Source organism: Lemur catta, chromosome 24 (assembly GCF_020740605.2).
Source record: "Lemur catta isolate mLemCat1 chromosome 24, mLemCat1.pri, whole genome shotgun sequence".
Classification (NCBI taxonomy): Eukaryota; Metazoa; Chordata; class Mammalia; order Primates; family Lemuridae; genus Lemur; species Lemur catta.
In genome coordinates this window covers 5287246-5307199 of record NC_059151.1, presented here as the reverse complement: position 1 = coordinate 5307199, position 19954 = coordinate 5287246, and the positions used below count along the sequence as shown (strand labels likewise).

Genomic DNA, 19954 nt, shown 5'->3' with positions numbered 1-19954 from the left:
CAAGTACCAGAGAGGGTTTTGTGATGATCTAAATGAGATAATTAATGTAGGCTCTGTGGCAGTACCCTCAGTCATAATGAATAATAAATGTGTGAGGGAGGGAAGGTATAAAGGATGAAAAGATCGATTTTTGATTGCCTCTGTTTGCTGTAAGGAAATTAACACACACGCACAAATGTTAGCCAGAACACACAAACACCTGTGTTCAGAGCCTTGCATCATTTATATTATCTCCCAAAAGCACTTAAAAAAAAACCACCATATGGCTAATTGAATGTACATCAAAGTACATCATAGTAAGCATGTTAATATTCATTCTAGTTTGTTACATGTTAGAGTTAAGGATCTATTCTGGGCAAAGAAAGTATTTAGCACCTTGCCGATTTTACAAGGCATGGTGATTTTTCCTGTAGTAACAAAATTGCTATAGGTTTTTAGTGGTTGCTTTTTTGGCACCAATTCCTTGGTTAGGAAACAACCCCAATTCTAATACGTTTATAATTTGTTAAGTGCTCTCTAGGAATATTTTAAAGCCAAATGTGCAAGCTACTTGTATCAGGTTAACTTAAAGCAATCACCTCCTCTAATGGCACTGCTCCAGCGGTTTCTTCCCACGACACCCAGACATGTCCCAGGTGTTGTTACCTCTAACTTTTCAACTCTACAGCCTAACTCTACCAGCTTTGCCCTCAGCCCATCACTTACCCCTCATATGGAAAGAATTAACACATTTAATTATAAACATTAAAATATTTGGCAACATGGACATTAGAAGAGCTGAGCAGTGTTGAAATTGGAAGCTGAGATCGTGAGAGAATGAAACATAGTACATCATATTTTGTGATACACGCTGTAGTCCATCTAGAATGTTCAGACTTTTTCAACTTCCAGGACAGGTTTTGTTCGGTTGTGTGTTTTACACTATCCTTCTGTAATAGGATTTTGTTGACTGCCAGTTTAATATTCTCAACTGAAGCAAACTTATCTCTTTTCATCAATGATACTTCAGAAAATAAAAAATGAAAAATGGGGGAAAGAGAGGACGCCAAAGTTAACTAGTTGCTTTCCCAGATGCTGTAAGGTGGCGTACAAGAGGAACAATGGGGGTACAAGAGGAAGATAAGATATTAGAGCTTCTTCTTCATTTTATCCAACACTTTATCTTTCTACTTTCATCTGTTTAATGATGCACATAACTAATACAGATATATGTTTAATCAGTCATATCTGAGGGGAATGACTACTGAAGAGAAAATTTTATAAGAATGTATAATTTTAAAAGTTCACAGACCACTCCAGAGAGCATTAAAGACTCACTGTACGCTCGGAGGTCATTTATTAGGGGAAAAAAACATGTTAAAGAAAGGAAAAAAATATTATAACGTATTTTACATTTTTCAAATTAAATTCCTTTACATTAAACTTCATATTATTTCCGTGTCGTCTGAGAAGCTTAAACTATTTTTATGATTTTATTTGTGCCCGTTCCTGTTATCTACACTAGTTAATAATTAGTAGAGTAACTACAGAAGAACAAAGAGCACACGAGTGTTGTGTTGTTTACTAATGTGCTCTTCGTGGTAGAGAATCATTTCTGGAGTGACTCACACTTCACAGTCATATTTTGTTGGCTGCTTCTTATTTTCGTCATCACGTTGATAAGCTGTAATTAACTTTGTTGATAAATGAGTGTGTAGTCATTTTAAGGGTTTATGTGTAATATAGGAGTACTGGAATTGGGCTTGTAGAATAAGATAATACAAAGCTTCCTCTTCAAAGGGTGATGTGAATTCCTCTTGCCTGAGGCTAATTTTGAAAGAAGATTGGTCTCCATTGAAGAAGTAATTGACCTTGGCTGGGTCCAACGTAGAGTGTGTTTTACTAACCCTACTCCATCATGAGATCGGCTTCAATGAGTCAACACAAAATTTGCGACAAGGAGAACAGTTGTAGTAAAATTGACATGTTATAGTAACAGAAATTATATTAATTCAAAATTTATTTTCCTTTTAGTTCACAGGAAGATGAAAGACCTATGTCACCTTTCTATGTGAGGTATTTATTTGATTTTTGTTGGTCTACCTACTACAGGGAATGGAGGAGGGATAAGGCTTCTTTGGGTTTATTTGCCCATTTTAATCCTTTTTCAATAGCATTTTTCTATACTGTGGCCATACTAAGCTTGCTGTAGCTCCTCAACCCTATTGGTCATGCTGTATTTTCCTTCTCTTTGGTTTAAGAAATATTTTTTAAATGTTTATTTAATATAGCTGAAAACAAGATATTTTGTTTTAAATTCAGAAATGCCAAGGGGACCATTTTAATTTTTAAAACTGACTTATGATTAGGCTTTAACCTAAATTAGAAATCTCTACTCTGTACCTATGTGCAGGGGAGAGGGGAGGGCGAGCCCGAGGTCCACTCGCAGAATCAGCCTTGGGTTATGTTAGATCGTTTTCTATGTGGTAGTGGAGTAAGAAACTGAATATTCTGCAGGTTCGTGGGGTTCAGGATTATTTCATAAAGCTTATAAAGACAGAGTAACAACGATTAAAGCAGGTAAGTTAACTAAATTCAAAGTAGATGTTAGATAAGATCACTTCTCTCCAGTGACTGAATTCTTACTGCACTGATGTGATTTTTCAGAACCATCTGGCTGAGGTATAACCTAGAACCACGTCTTCCTTAGCACGTTTCTTTCCTTGCTATCTGCCCACTTCAAAAGCTTAGAAAATATGTTTGCAAGTTATGTAATCATGTAAATTTTTTTAATCTTTCATCAATTGTGAAGTCGACCGCTTTTTAAAAGGAATGTTGGGACATGTGATACATAATTTATTTATTTTTGGGTCTGATTGGTTGTAATAGTCCCCCAGTTGGATTTAGACTATAATTCTAAATCCAGTAGTTCAGAAATGTGTCATGGACTTCACACCTAGTGCAGTAACTGCTTTTCAGTAGCGTTCTGCCCTTCAGCGACTTGAAGCGTATTATTGCATAATCGCTTTGTGGCAGGACTGGGAACATGTGAGGTTTCAGTTTGAGACAACATGGTGGTCTGTTTTTTTCAACCTGGTTTCCTACCAACCAAATTAGCATATTCTGGTTCTTCGGCTGTCTCAGCTATGCAATTACTGTGGACACACGAGGATGTTGTTGCTGAGTGCATAGTGATTCTGGTACTCACTACGTAAATAAAAACGATAATATCAAATGATTATTATATATTAAAGGAAATTAAGCTTTATATACCATGAGAAACTATAGCATTTAATCATGCCAACTAATGAGAATCATTTCTCTGAATGTCTTTTTATTACCCTGGGGAACATCTGTCTGTGTTTTACATGGTATTGTATTTTATTTTATTTTGACTATGATTTTATAAAGCAGACGGGGAAAATGGGTTTTTAAGTCTTAAGTCTTCAAAGAGAATTATATTTTATAGTGTGAAAATTTTTGTAATTTTCTGGACTATAATATTTGACCAATAATATAGTCTTTAAAAAGAAATTCTGTCCTTGCAGATGAAAATGAAAGAGAGTAAAAGAAAATTAATAATATATTTACCAAGCTCTCAATAGAAGCTATTTGACCTTTTTAATGTTAAGAATCATAAAAACTAAAATATGATAAAATTAGGGGAAAAAATGAATATACCTACTAGACCACATTTACAGTAGAAAAAAGAAAAGTTATCAGCAAGTATTCTATTTCATAAATGCAAAAATAGTAATTATTTAGGGTAATTATTTAGCCTTAAAATTTCAAAAGTAGTTTTCTTTTTCTGAAGAACCTTATTAGAAATTATATAAGAATTAAGTTGGTACAAGTTAATTTAACTTTTTTTATTACCCATTTAGCATGAAGCAGGAAGAATCTACTGGTAAAACATGAACTTTTTTTTCTCCTTTCAGTTATTTGCATGGCTGGTTTGAGATAGATTTTTCTTGAGTTATTCTAACATATAGTATTTAAGTAGAAGAAAGAAAACACAGTTTTATTATGATGAAGTTCTTTAGATTTTTGTAATCTAGAAATATGACATGTCTACTGATAATTTATAAATGAGTGCACTTTTTTTACAGTACCTCTAGTAATAGCAAATGAATGTTTAAATGTTTTGAATATTTCTTGTCTTCTTTTCCTGCCCACTTTATTACTTCGGATTCCTTTGCTGCAATGTTCAAAAAGGAAGTTATTGCAAAACTCATAAATTTCATAATGATTTGTTAATATGATGAAAAACTACTTTCGCTCTTTTTCTTTTTTTTTTCTTTTTTTCCCCCCTTTTCTCTTTTTTGAAAGGCCAGGTAGAATATTTTCTCTCTTTTAAATCCAAAATAACATTCACTGTGTCTTTGAAAAGCAAAAAGTGATGGGTAGTTGCAAAGTGCTGTCTGCCCTGCCTAGGACTGTTGAATATTGAATGTTGTATATTGTATTTCGATAGTGTTGATTGGTCAGGTTTTTCTCAGAGAAAAGGACCAATCAAGAGACTGGAAGTAGATCCAGCCACAAGCAGCCAGCAGTGGGGATGGAGTATTCAGTTTGGTGGTTAATTCTGAAAAGTCCAGCATGAAGTGGAACAGCAAAACTCAGTGGCTACAAAGCTGTGAGTGGGCGGCCTTCAGAGAGAGCCAAGCAGAACAGAAGATAAGGGCAAAGCAGGCCTCCAGTCTCAAAGTAGAAGAGTAGAGGATCCATAAAGGCACTTCGATACAGGGGATCACCCAGGGATCCAGCTATCGTAGTGGAGACGAGGTGGATTGTTTATAACAAGCCAGAGTCTGTGTCTGGGATGGAGGACAGAGACTGAGAGCACATGAAGAGGCCACAGTACACACCGGTGGGGGTCCCAGGACCTCGCTGTGGCTGGGGGGAAAGGGTGGGACGCGGAACAGGGAACCAGAGAGGCTAGTCATCACCTTGCTCTGCTTATTACCTTATAGAATTTCAGTTTCTGTAATTCGATATTCTCTTTTAGCAGTCATGGCTGAACCACATGTAAGTCTACTGTACATTTCAGTTCCCTTCAATTCTTTCAGCAATAGGGTAGGGCTGTTATAAATAGACACACACTCATATTTTTATTCTAAATCAGATGTCTTCTGTGAGATCAACTCTGCCTTCTCTAATTTCAGTACTTCTCCAGCCTAACCTAAATCACCACAGAGCCATTTGTCCTTTTTTGCAAAGGAAGGAAAGAGTAGCGACAGATCTGCACCTGCCACCATCCCCCTTAGCAAGTTTACTGCAGTTACAGTAACTCGAACGGTAGGTGTCACTGTTCCCCAGATGCTCATTGGGGATTACCAGCCACCAGCCCAGCTGAAATGAGCAGGGGAATGAAAGGGAAGGACAGGTTATGCCAAACCTTTAGTGGGATTGTAGCAAAATAAACGTGAACCTGCAAACTTAAAAGGAAGACCATTCTTGGCAAGGATGTCCATAGCCTGGTCTCTTTCATATTTAAGGTAGGAATCCCCCCAAAAAGACACCGCTGCCTCAGTTGCTCAGCTTAGCATCACAGCGGCTTGTGGGTGATTTTCCTGTGCCACGTGCAGCCTGTCGCTGTCTGCATTCTTCAGCCTGGCATCCCACAGATCTGCCTAGGATCCATCACTAGTTCTGTTTGTCTGAGTCTTCAGCATCTGCAAGCCAAGTTTTGATTTCTGTGGTTGGTTTCCTCTGGGCCTAGGGTTCTTCTCCACTTCTGTTCTCATCTCTACTTGTGCCCGCCTCACCCACACTACCTTCGTGCTCCTGTGAGCAGGGCCGGACCCCGTCCTTATCCCATCCCACCAGACTTTGACCTTTGAATTCCTTCTTTACAAATTCATGGATTTATACATATAGCTTGTGTCCCCAGAACCTGTGTTTGCCTGTGCTTTATCAAAATCCTAAATACATGCTTCAGAAGCTACATGCCTGCAATCAGTTTTGTTCATGGGGCTCTAAACAGCCCACCTGGCTTTGGAATGCTTGTTCCTTGCTTACCTCACACCTGTCTTCCAAGCAAGGACACTGATCTTTCTCTCTTACCCTTCTCATATCGTACTCCATCAAAACCCTAGAATTGATCATCTTGTTAAATTTCAGCCCAAGTTTTAATACAGTGCAAATTGAAGCTAAATTAATATGTCAGCAGATTTGGAATTGCTTGGGGTCTGTTTTAGAATTTCATCTGTTTTTAATTTTCCTTAAGGAACAGCAGATAGATTTATTTCTAAGTTAGCTGTTTGGCAGACAAACTCATTCTTTAGGATTTGGTTAATTTTCAATTGCTAGAGCCTAGGAACCATCAATTTTCTGAAACGCTCTTAACTCTCTCAAATTTATGTTGAAGAAAACAATTTAGCTTTGGATAAATTCAAATTAAAATAGTACCTAATATTAGATGGGAGTGGAAATCATGCCATACCACTCCTGTCCCGATTTGTAGAAAACTTCTTTCTAAAGCATTTTTAGATAGCTTTTTGGGGGCACATCTTTTCAAACAACTCATGCTAGGATTTGTATGTTTGTGATTTTGTTGTTGTTGTTGTTATACTTCATTAGCTTTAATTTTTAAGAATTTGTTTTTCTCCTTGAGAAGCATAGTATATGTTTTCTAAATTATCATTTTTGAGGTAAAAATCCCTCATTATTAGATGGGAGAGTTGGAGAATTTTAACATACAAGACATTATATCTGTTTATAGGCCTGTTTCAGGCTACTGACTGGTGAGTATAACAGACAGGCAGGCTGTTTATTTAAGTGTCTACTTGATTTTTTTGTCAAGATAGTAAAGTCCACTGAGTATCTGGGTATCTTCAGACACAAATAACTCTTTATTAAAAAATATTTGTTTTCCTTACCGTTTTTTACTAGAATGGTGTTTCTAAGCTGAGGAGCAAATCACCTCTGCCTGCAGAGCTCTGTTGTTGGGTTTTTGAGTGTGTGTGGGTGGGTGGGTGGCTGGTAAAATATAAAATTCACCATTTTAACCATTTTTAATTTTTTTTGATTGTGGTAAAGTACACATAAAATTTGACCACCTTAACCATTTTTAAGTGTGCAGTTCAGTGGCATGAAGGACATTCTCAGTGTTGTACAACCATCAGCACCATCCATCTCCAGAACTCTCTGTCTTGCAAAACTGAAAACTCAACCCGTTAAACACTAACTCCTCATTTCCATCTTCCCCTACCCCCTGGCAACCACCATTCTACCCTCTGTTTTTATGACTTTGCCTACTCTAGGTGCCTCGTGTACGTGGAATCATATACAGTATTTGTCCTTTCGTGACTGGCATATTTCACTTAACAAAATGTCCTCAAGGTTCATTCACGGAGTAGCATGTTTCAGAAATTTCTTCCTTTTTAAGGCTGTGAATAATATTCTACTCTGTGTATATACTGAATTTTGTTAATCTGTTCATCTGTCAACACACTAAAGTTGCTTCCATCTTTTGACTATTGTGAACAATGCTGCTATGAACATGTAAAATTTCTCTCCAAGTGTAAAATCCAAGTGTAAAAATATCTATCCGAGTGCCTGCTTTCAGTTCTATTGGGTACATACCCAGAACTGGAATTGCTGGGTCATATGGTAATTCTATGTTTAATTTTTTGAGGAACTGCCATACTGTTTTCCCTAGAAGCTGCACCATTTACATTTCCACCAGTAATGTACAACAGTTCCAATTTGTCCACATCCTTGCCAACACTTGTTATTTTCACTTTTTTTGATAATAGCCATTCTTAAAGGTTAGAAGTATGTGGATTTCTTTAAAGATGCCTGGGTCTCACTGGCCAAGATGCCAAGTCTCCATATTTTCACAGAGTGTAATAGGAGATTTTGATGCACAACTCTTAACTGGAAAACACTGAGCCAGACCAAGAGTATAGCTGAAAAATGGTTACAAAGAAGTGTCAAAGTGAAATGTCAGAGATATCAACTGTCAAACTTAAGGAAATCGAACATTTCATACTCAACCTCATAGAATCAGAGCTGTGTAAACTTGAGACACTAACCTTGTGTGAACCTCAACTTCCTCATCTTTAAAATGGATACAGTATATATGTGAACAATTTGTTGCATTTTATGATTTTGCTTAATAAAGACCTTAGTGTAAAAACAAAAGAAAAACCTGCATTCCTATTTATGCAAAAACATGCTAAATATGTAAAACTGAAAACTGCAATGATTAAGCTTCAGAAGAAACTGTGCAGAAGATGAGTAGTCTGCCATTTTGATGGGCTATATTTAATTTGTTAGAAAAATATTTAATAGAGTATTAAGATAAAGCCGTGAAGAACAATTTTTTTCTTCAAATCTGGCTTCATATTTAAAGGAATAGAAGTGTGAAGTTAGAAAAAGTATGAGAATAAATATTTCCCTCCTACTGAGTCATATCCTTGTAGTATGTTTCCAATTTATGTTCTAGTATATTTTGCATAGTATGCCATTTAAAACCAAAATGTGAGGCTTTTTTGTACCCAAAATGTCTATAATGATGCAAAAGAATGAGGTAACTTTTATCAAAATTTAAATACCTATAAATGCTCCATTAAATTTCTGCATGCTGATCATAGCTAAAGGTTAAAAGGAATAAATATTTAGGATTGAATGTATTTCTTTTAATGTACGATGCTATAAAGAATGAACTAAACTCATGAAAAAATTTAATTTAGAAAGCCATTTTGCAGTTACAAAGAAATAATGTTACAGTCACTTTATAATATTGACACTACATATTGACTTTTACTATTTTACAGTAACACTAAAAATACTGTATTTTGTTAAATAGGCAGTTTAAGAATTTCATACTATTTTGATGATTAAGTTACATCTTCACCCTTATTTAAGCAAATATCACATAATTGTCTTTTTAATCCTTATTCATTAAAAGATGGAGTAAATGCAAATATTATATTCTAGAAAAAACCGATAATTCTGTTAGACCTCATGGTTCCCATTAAACAATAATATATTACAGGCAGGATTTTGTACGCCACAGAGGAGAACATACTGAAATAAGAGAACACATGTTTTTTCAAGATGTCTGGTTTTTATAGATTTGAAACTTCTTTTTAAATGTATTCTTTATTTCACATCGAGATCTAATTAAAGAATCACTTGTCAACAGGCATCTGTGCATCTTACCACATGCAAATTGTAGAGACCAATATTGCTGCACATAATTGGCTTAAGGAAATTTAGTTTGGGTTTTGCTAATAGAAATAAAGACTAAAGATATTTAAATATGTCATAGAATGTATTTCAGAGTAGACTTACAACCTATTTTAAATGACCAATAGAATATTCAGTTGCATGATCACTAACAGTAGGCTTGGGTAATGAATTTGACCATAGTGCTGGTTTGCACATGAGCTTATTTCTTTCCATTTCAAATACTTGCTTTATCAACAGTAGTGGAAGAATTTTTCCTTATCTAAGTGTTTATAGTGCATTAGTAAGAAATTTTCTTAGCAAATCAGTCAAGGGCTCTGAAGAAAATTCATTATTCTTAGCTGTCTGCAGAGGGTAAAAAACAAGCTACATGCAAATGAAGGAAATTTATATCTTTCGTTGTAGCTTATTTGCCTGTTGTTTAAATGCTTATTGCCTTTTTCTCAGTGTCTTAGAATTACCTTCATGAGTCAGCTATAGCTGTGGACTAAGTCTCTATTGCTGTCATTAAATATTCTCAGAAATCTTGTTATTGGTCAATTATGAAATACATCCCACAGAAATTATGGAGGTAGTTGGATACCTGACCAAAACCATTTTGGTATCCAATAAACTATAAATTTACATGATACTATGTCATAAAACTAAATATGCAGCTATAACCTTTTGTAATGATTTAAACTTTAGGGCAATAAAATTGAATCTGAGATAATGTGATAAACTTTTAGAGCTAAAAGAAAACCACAGAAATCACTAGCCAAACCTGTCATATTCTGTATGAAGAAACCAACCCCAAGCAGCCAGTCTAACTAACAACCTGCCTATGATTTCAGCTAATTAACTGCAGAGCCAAGACCAGAACTTGTCTTTTCTGATTCCCAATGGAAAATATTCTCTTTTCATAATACTTTATATATAGAAGTTCTGTTAAAAGAACACCGAATTATGGGTAAGTTACATATATCAGAAATTCCAGAGGACTATGAAAAACATAAAACTATAAACTTATCATAAATCTGAGCTGAAATATACTAGCAAAAATGAATATGATTTAATTACTTGGTTTTGTTACTTATTTATTAATTTTGCATTGTGAGAAAGGCTCTTAACTGATTTAGATGGCTCAGGTCATTTTTATTTAACTCGTGAGGGAAAGTTTGATATGTTGACTTTTATTCACTAAGGTTATTATGCGTTTTTCTTGTCATACCTTCATTACTTAAATTAGAATGCTTAGAAATTGCTATTGTGGTATCTAAATAATTGAAGTTTTAAAGAATTTTGGTTGCCAAGATTTCGAGCTTTCAACTTTGCTACTCAAAATGTCTTCTACAAACCAACAGCATCAGCATCACTGAGAACTTGGTTAGAAATGCAGAGTCTCAGCTTCCCCTTCCCTGGACTTAGACCTGCTGGATCACAATCTATGTATGAACCAAGGTCCTGGGTGATTCCTATGCATATTAAGGTTGGAGAAACAGAGAGTTAGAAATCTCAGAATCTGGTTGTGCTTGTCGTCATTTGCTTGTCTCTTTCTTTCTCACCTTTCTTTCCTCACCCTGCTCCCCCAAAAAGGAACATAAAATTATCGCAATCTGCTTTAATAGGCAGAAAGAAGAACAGATCAAAAATGTGGAAAAGGGAGAAGAGGAAATACATCTCCACATTCTGGGACAGCATGGGGGGGACTCTTTGGCTAATGATAGGTCTTTGGAATGTTCTTTAGCCTCTCACAGATCTACATTCTTTTCTCTCTTCTACGTTTCCCCCTGAGTAAATTCCATTGGTCCCTGCCCCCAAAACCAAGGTTGTGTAACTGTATTGAAAAGTGGAGTCTAGGAGTTAATTATACAGTGTTGAGTTTACAGAGGGTGAGCCACAAAGCATCGAAAGCAAGGACTGCCTGTTCCAGTTAAAGACAGAGAGCAGCAAAGGATTTATTGTTGGTTATATAGCCTGGGAACCACTATGAATAACAGGCTTTGTGAGGGAGAGGAGAAATGGTTGTGATTAAAAGTGAAGTAAAATACCTAAGTCCAGGCCTCTATATACAAAGATGACTCCAGTGTGTTTTTCTTCAAGTGAGTGATGGATTGAAAGACAAATCTAGTGTCCTGATTAAGAGCTTAGACTCTGAGCTAAAACTTTTCTTGGTTCAAATCCCAGCTCTTCTATTTCTTGCCTCCATGGCCGTGGGGAAGTTATTTAACCTCTATAATCGCTTCACCTGAAAATAGAGAAAACAATAGTGCCTACCTCATAAGGTTATTGTAAACAATAAGTGAAAAAAATCTGTGTAAAAAGCACTTAGCACAGTGTCTGAAACATAGTAAGTACTCAAGTGTTAGAGTGTTTGTATTTCGTTAGTTGTTACTTAGTGATTCTTCACATCAGTTTTCCTTTTGTACAATCACATGATTGTATATGGTTTTTCTGAGATTTGTCTGTAGTCTATGATCATGACAAAGAGCTATACTTTTAACTAAAGAAAATTATCTGGGTCTAAAGAGTCAGTGTTTGTTGATCGCCTCTGGAATAATGAGTACGATGAAGGGTATGATGGTGGTGGGTAGTGGTGGGTAGTGTGATGAAAGAAAATGAGAAACATACAATCCCTTGCGGCACCTCGATTCTGAATTGAAAGAGAAGAGATGTTTACTGACAAGGGAGCAAGGCCTGACAGATGATTCCCAAGCAGCATATTCATATGTTGAAAATTACATAGTATAAATTAGGATGCTTGGAGTGATTGGAAGACAACTATCGATATTGGTCATTAACAGCTTCAGTTTTCTTCTGGTATCTTCTACAAAGGCAGAAAAAAGAGAACTCTTAGGCAAAATAGTTTGACATGACTAAAGATTTTCTTCAATCTGCTCGATATTTATCCTTTTTTAAAGCATAGACACTTAAATCTTGATTTAGACGCCGACTAAACACTAGAGGGCAGAATGTGAGAACGTAATAAAGTTATTAATACAATTAAAATAGCTGCCAGCCTAAACACTCATCGTGGTTATGTGAACATAAGTGCGGGCATGAGGGAGAAAGTTCTGGAGGATGCTAACCAGATAGTGTTTTATAATTTTATGATTCTGCTTTATGTTGACCACTTTTTAGTGCTTTTAAAAGAATTCAAGCTTTAGAGAAAATGGGAAAGTAGTTTTTATAAACATAAAGTAAGTTTGTACATAATCCACAACAGGGTTGTAAATTAGTTGTGAAGATGAAACATTATGAAGCTTGAGATATTTTCCATCTTGAGAAACTTAGGAAGAAAAGGTGGCTTGGAAACGATGGTTTAGAAATAGTCATGTCACAATCCAGCAGCTGTGAGCTTTAAAAAAGAAAGAAAGACATAGTCGTGTATTCTAGAAAACAGTATTTTGGTTCCTTGTTCTTCAAGCCTGTGTTCCCTGCTGCCCTCCACGTGTTCAGAGCAGAGTTTTAGGAAAATGCTCTGTCTGCAGGCCGGAGGGGAGGGAATGGATTTGGACTGGAGAGCAGGTGATGAGAAAGGCAGTCAGCAGCGATTGAACTAACTTTTCCAAGATCAGTTGCGGAATAATCTGCCATGGACAGCATTAAAAAGAAAAGGCCACTGTTCAGGAATAAGCAACCGAGGCCATCTCATTTTCTAGAAACAAGTGAAAAGGAGCATCTGTCAGTGGATGGTTACACATTTCTCATCTCTAATCTTTCATCTAACCCGACTTTCTTTCTCTCTGCTTCTTCTCTGCAGCGCCCACGTATCCCAAGTCAGCAATGTTTCAACAACCGAAGAGTAAGTTATTTGGGTTGGGTTTTTGTGTTTTGGGTTTTTTTTTCCAATGCCCTTTCCCATTACTGAACAGAAAACAAGTAATTCTAATGGTAGACAGTATGGGAAGATTAAGATAATAAGCAACCAGTGACTCTTAAACTAACTTTATACAGAGGAGAAGACTAAGAAGGGCTCCTGTTTGAGCTTCTACTTGTGTGCCTAGAGTCAGCGCTGACATTTGAAAATATGAGCTTTTTATTTTCCTTGTTAAAAATAATGTCAGAGTCAGTTAATATTTGCAAATAGTCTATGCTTTAGGAGGTATCTTGCAATGGAGAATGTCATTAAAGGTTAACGTGTTAGCCGTGTCTTTATCTCCTACTTTGTTCATTTTATCGAGCCTACATTTATTGAGTGCCTGTAGCATGCTAAGCACAGTGTTAGATGTATGATGTCAAATAAGCCTTGGGCTCTGCCTTCAGGGATTTTTATAATCTAATAGGATTGTAGAAAAGAATGCAAATTAGCGATGGCAGCAAGTTCTTTCTCCACAGGACTGTGGCCGTGTTCTCTTAATTATGTCATCACATGTCTTTTTCCTGCAAAAGGTTTCCACTTGCACTTAAACTAAATCTAAATTTTGGTTGTCTTCCCTTGCCTACCTCTCTGATCATATTGTTCATTATGCTTCAGCCACGTGACTTGCTGTTCCTGGACTAGGCCGAGTTTATTCTTGCCTTAAAGCCTTTGCACTGGCTATTCCTCAGCCTGGCCAGACTTTCTTACTGTTGATTCTTTGGTCAGATGTCGTCTCTTCCAGGAATCTGTTCCTGACTACCTATATTCACTCTCCAACACTTTACTCGACGTTTTAGAGAATTTATCACTATTTGAAATTACATTATGTATTATCTGTCTTGCCCTATAAGAATGTGAGCTCCGTGAACACGGGAACCTTGTCTGTCATGTTCATTGCTGTCTTCCTGGCTCCTAGGAAAGTGCCTGGCATATATTAGGCACTAAATAAACATTTGGCCAATGGCTGAACGAGTAGCTCCTTGCCCAAAGGTGTTTCCTTCACCCCTACCTCTTTTCCTTTCTTGCTGGGACACGTGTGGGCCTTTTTGAAGCGTCTGCTCTTGGCAAGGATCAGATGTAGGAGGTAGGGAGGATTGATGTGATAAGAAAGACGAGAGAAAAATTAGAAGCAGCACTAATTGGAATGAATTTGGATCTAGCAGGATGGATTTGGATTTTTTTTTTCTTCATTGCTGGGTAAGAAAGCAATGAGAGGGCAGGATTGACGTCCCTTCCCTTTGTCAATTTTAAAGAGATTCTAGAACTGTACCAAGACTGACGTGTTCCTGATGGCTTTTCTGTTGATAACCTTTCCTTCTTATATGTGTGGTATAGTTTGGAAAAGATGTGGGCTTAGTCTGGATGAATATTTCAGTTTCATTTACATGATGGGTATGTTGTAGGAAGCCTCTCTGACTTAATACACCTTATGGTTTCCTCATGAATATCTTATTTATTTATTATGTATATATCTTATGTCTGTATTAATTTACTCACATTCTTCCATACCACTATTAGGTAATCTTGAATCATTAGGGACACAGAGTTCCCAACATAAAAATTCTAATGCCTAAGTTAATTAAACTATACTTGCTCATTGTCTTAAAAAACTTTTAATAAAACTTGAATGAAGTAACTATGAGTCTGTTATAAAAGTGCATTTGGAAAATCTAAAGTTCTTTACATTCTCAAAGCCCATTCTATTTAAGTAAATGCTACTTCTTAGCCTGAGCATTTAACAAATATACATGTGATTCTTTTTCAAATGAAGAAAAACATGCTTTGAGGAGTCTAAGTTAGGAATTTTCCAAACCAGCTTATTGAGAATTAAATAACATGGTGATAGAAGAAGGTTTATAGACACATTAAAAGATTCTGCAGCTTTAAAAATGATGCCATTTATATCTTATCATGCATTCTTTCCAGCCCTTTGTGCTTACCTGTTTTCCTCAGGTTGAACACAATAAATCTATCCTTCCAACTTCAATATGTCGTGGACTGTTTGCAGGAATACAGCTTGACTTATATATATCACAACGTAATTGAATAGAGGTTAGGAAAGATTATGCCATCTATTATGAGTTGTAATTTTTCTGGTGAGTTTTTTTTTCCAAATAGCATTATTCCCAATATACTTTTATCTTTAAGGGATTCTAAATAGATAATATGCATCATAAAATCATTTTTGCTAGTTTGCTTTGCAAATCATACCATCTTTCTCTGCAGAACTGGTATGAAATCTGGAGGAAACTCACCTTTGTAAGAATAGGTCCGTTATTATTCTGTGAGGAAAAAAAAGTTTTTCCTCATTCTTCCTTATATTAAATGACCCTTGTTTCCTGAATGCCTCATAATTGTCACTAGACTTGCCGTGAGCATTTCGGTAATCCTGGACTCACAAAGATGAGAAACAGTTATCAAAGTGATCAAATTTGTTCAGTTTAGTTTTGTTAACACACGATACAAATATTTTTTAGATTAATGCCTTTGCTCATGAAGTTCTAAAGATCTTCCATTGGAAATACAAGTATTTCCAAAATTTTGGGCACATATTTTTAAAGGCAATCATTGACAAGCTTGATTGCTTAAATAACTCTATATTCTTTTTTACAGACTCTTAGAAAGAACCATCCGGTCAGCTGTAGAACAGCATCTTTTTGATGTTAATAGCTCTGGAAGTCAAAGTTCTGAGGACTCTGAATCTGGAACGTCATCAGCATCTTCCACCACATCCACCAGGCAGCGGCGACGCCAATCCAAGGAGCAGGATGAAGTTCGATGTGGCAGAGACAAGTGAGTTGGCACTGGTTCTTCTTCCTTGCGTTTTCTCTTTTTCATTTTAAACATATGCCTAAATCAGTCACTGTGTTATAGTTACACCTCCTGGTCCTCTCCCATTTCAGTATTTAGGTTAAAATGGTATTTTTTAAAATTTATCTTTAATTTTTATGAATACATAATATTTGTACACCCTTCATTCTTTTTCACCTGAACCCATAATCTATACCAAAATCTTTATGGGGGGAAAAAAAAAAACTTCTTTTGGCTTAGTAAAGAAAAAGACATAAGATAAATAGTATAAGCACCATGCTTCACCTCACTGAAACATTTAAGGGCCATATTAACAAATGTAATATTAGAAATAAAGCAGTATTATGATATAACCCACTGATTTCCAAATGGCATATGCAATACTCTTTTAAAAAACTCCTGGAGCTGGTAGATAGGAGGGGTAGTGGTAACATTCCACTTAGAAACTAGAAAAATTATCATTCAGGAGATATTTACATGTAAAAGTAGCTACTCACTGAGGTTATAGAAAGCATTTAGAAGTATAATTGGTTTACGTACTGCCTATATTGTGTTATAATTGCGAGTACAGATTATTCATTTAACGCTGCTCTTATCCTCTGCCTCTTTTTTTGCTGAAGAATATGTAGCAACACTTTGCATTTTTAAAATATCCTCAGTGTGTCACGACTTGCTGCTTTCCGCCCTCTTTGTTTGGGCAGAGGGACAGCACGCAGAGGTTGGAAGTGACAAGGAGCCTGATGGGGAACAAGGAGGGGCGATGGTGACCATGGGTGCTTGGTGGCAGGTGGGAGGAGGACAACGGGGGGAGAGGAGGGAGTAAGGTCAGAAACAGATTTAAATATAGCATTTCCCACGTCCAGGGACATTTCTAGCATAAATTATGTGGATTGTTTTTGACTAGCTGCATCAGGGGAACAAAGGGAGATGGGGAATGGTAGAGACTGACTGATGGTGGAAAGACAGTACTATGGAACCCCAGCCTCTCCCTCAGCTGTTCTGCTCTGGTGTTCCCTTCAGCGCTCATTTGGGTCACTCATCCTTTTCAAATCACAGCTGGGCACTGAGGAAGAGAATCCTGGGTACACATACATATATACTATTGGGGTGCTTATATATAGCCGAGGTAACTTGCAAACTGCCTCCCCATACTCTTTCTCCTTGGTACATGGTCTAGGCATTCTGAAGTCCCTTTCATGTGCTGCTGGTTTGCATCACCCTCCTAGTCACGAGACCACCCCCAACCCGACACCCTACGTCACAGTTGTGTCTTGATCGTCCTTTTTCAGTTCCCCACCCACGCTGAATGGTTACTCTCAACTCTGCAGGTCTTTGGAGAAGTGAGGCCCTTACCTTTCAAGGCCAGATCTACTTGTTTCATCTGACCCAGCTTTGACCACAAGTCAATAGTCTTTTCCTCCAGCTCCTGTACCCACCTTCATCCTGGGTACTCTCATCACCTCCCTTGGTCCAGGGCTCTGATTCCAATCTTGTTTCCCTCCACCTCCATTCTTTCCCTTTTGCTCACCTCCTTGTTTTTAATTCTTTTCCAGCAGGCTGAGTTTTTCAGCATCTCCACTTTGGTCTCAGATTCCTCTTTTTTAACTTTCTCCCCTTCAGTGACTTTGAAATGCCACCATGAAGGTCCTCTCCAACGTCCCCAGGAGAATCATTAACTTATCATAAGTTGGGAGAAGTTGTAAGAAGGTCAAAAGGCATTATTGATAGCCTATAATAAATGAGTTTTTCATAGTATATGCTTATACATAATCGATACTTTTATCTAAGATTTTCACAGGGCTTTGCTTTAAAAAAAGGAACTATTAAGCTAAACTTTGTAGTAGTCTATTCAGAACTTTTAGCCTTATGAAATGGTTACAGACTTTTTTGAAAAAGAGAAATCTGTTTGTATTATTATTATTTTGTCTCTAACAACTTAGAGCTGCAACCAGTTATTAAAAGTCCTTGGAGCCAATGATGAATATATTTCAGGATGAGATAGAAGAGTCAGTAAAATCTTACTACAGTCATCATGACAGATTTTTGAAATGTACAGTACAGAAATTAGACTAAGACCATAAATACTTCATTCATTGGGATGCAAATGTTTATCATTTGTCTAAATTCATAAGGAAATATTGTCAGGCTTATATTATTATTTGCTTCAATAAGAACATAAAATTTTAAGAAATTTATATTTATTACATAAAAGGGTTCAGTTTAATTCATTTACTAAAAAATCAACCATCTGCCAGGTATATGGAAATTTGAAATTTTGGTTATAGGTATATGGAAGTTTGTTGTGATAGTATTTCTACTTCTGTATATGTTTGAAAAAATTCATAATATTTTTTAAAAAACAAAGCATCATTTAAATGAAAATGGTTTCAGTCTTCCAAATTGAACAATGAACTGGAAAACTGATCCAAATTTTTTTTTGTTATATAAATATTGTGTTAAAATACTGCAAAGTAAAAAAAGAAAAACTTGCTATATTAGTGGAATAATAAATAGTTTAGTATTACTAGAACATTAAGTATGTAGGGGGTGAGGAGGAAACTCTGGGAAAAAAAAAAAAAAAACTGGAGGTAAGATCTAGATAATTAAAATGAAAGGCCCAGAGATCTAAGTTCAAGTCAAATCCAGCTTATGTCAGATATGATTGAAACCTGGGAGAGCGTTGCAGGAGGGAATTACGTACACAGTCACGTAGGTGCTGTAGCTGAGACACACGTATGCACATGGAAGCAAAGACTTTTCCTTTGAGGAGAACAGGATTTCCACATGAGCACAACTGCATGGTCAGATTTTCCTATATTTATTTTGACAAGATTTATTCTAGTCATTCATTTGCTATTCAAAAAGGTTATAAACTTTGTTTTCTGATTTTTAAAAACGATTTTTAGTTTTTCCATTAGTCTGTTTGGGCTGCCATGACAAACTACCACAGACTAGGTTGCTGAAACAAGAGACATTTATCCTCTCTCAGTTCTGGAGTCTGGAAGTTCAAAGTCAAGGAGCCAGCAGTGTTGGGTCCTGGTGAGGCCGCTCTCCTTGGCTGGCACATGGCCTTTCCTGTGTGTGCACTCTCCTGGTGTCTCGTCCTCTTCTCATAAGGACACCAGCCCTGTCACATTAGGGTCCCACTCTTATGACTCTTGTAACCTAAATTACCTCCTTAAAGGACCTGTCTCCAAATATAGTGACATTGGGGATTAGGGGTCCAATATATGAATTTTTGAAAGAACACAATTCGGTCTATAGTAGCTTTCAAGAGTGAAAGGTCCTCCATTAAAAAATTACGATTGGCCAGCCTCAGCAAAAGCAAGACCCCGTCTCTACCAAAAATAGAAATTAGCCAAACAACTAAAAATAGATAGAAATAATTAGCCGGGCATGGTGGCACATGCCTGTAGTCCCAGCTACTCGGGAGGCTGAGGCAGGAGGATCGCTTGAGCCCAGGAGTCTGAGGTTGCTGTGAGCGAGGCTGATGCCACGGCACTCACTCTAGCCTGGGCAACAGAGCGAGACTCTGTCTCAAAAAAAAAAAAAATTACAATTGTACATGTACCCCAGGAGTTAGGAAAGAGTGATGAGAAGACAGAATTTCAATAGTAAAACAAATAATTTTGAGTTTTAGAACAAACTCATGCAGCCATGCTCAGAAGGCCCCGCTCTCAGCGCGTGGAGGGGAGAGACTGAAGTATTTGCATGAGCGTATTGCTTGCGTTCTGTCCCTGTTAGCTTTTCCTCCTGTCTTTAATTACTTTATACTTAAAATATTTCTTATAAATGTGCAGAAATCCTTTATATAATTTCACTAAATATATGTTTTTCACACTAAAGTTATAGAAAATAAGACGAAATTAAATATAGAGTGTGAAAAATTACCAAAGATAGCATAACTTTGAAAATATTATGATAGTATCTAATTCACAATTTTGCCTTCATTATAGCTGAATGATATGAATTTAGATTGTTGAATAAATATTTAATGTTATCTCTCATTTTTTTCATATGGTTGAGCCGATAGTAAAATATGGTATCTGTTTTTACTGTTTAGAACTCATTTATTTTAAGATACAGCTTTAGGTATTTAGGAAGATACATTAGCCCAGTCATACA

General features: G+C 36.5%; 1 protein-coding gene across 9 annotated transcripts in view; it reads left to right on the top strand.

Annotated features, from left to right (window-relative positions):
• The window catches only part of FAM13A (family with sequence similarity 13 member A), a 180172-nt gene that overhangs the window by 116760 nt on the left and 43458 nt on the right, over nucleotides 1–19954 (top strand). For 4 of the 9 annotated variants that reach the window (XM_045536820.1, XM_045536823.1, XM_045536824.1 and 1 more), the window contains 2 exons: nucleotides 12920–12961; nucleotides 15632–15811. In XM_045536820.1, coding sequence (XP_045392776.1) covers nucleotides 12920–12961; nucleotides 15632–15811 — 222 coding nt within the window. Of the gene's footprint in view, nucleotides 1–2013; nucleotides 2056–12919; nucleotides 12962–15631; nucleotides 15812–19954 lie in introns of all 9 variants that reach the window. The other 5 variants (XM_045536829.1, XM_045536825.1, XM_045536821.1 and 2 more) reach the window with 3 other exon arrangements.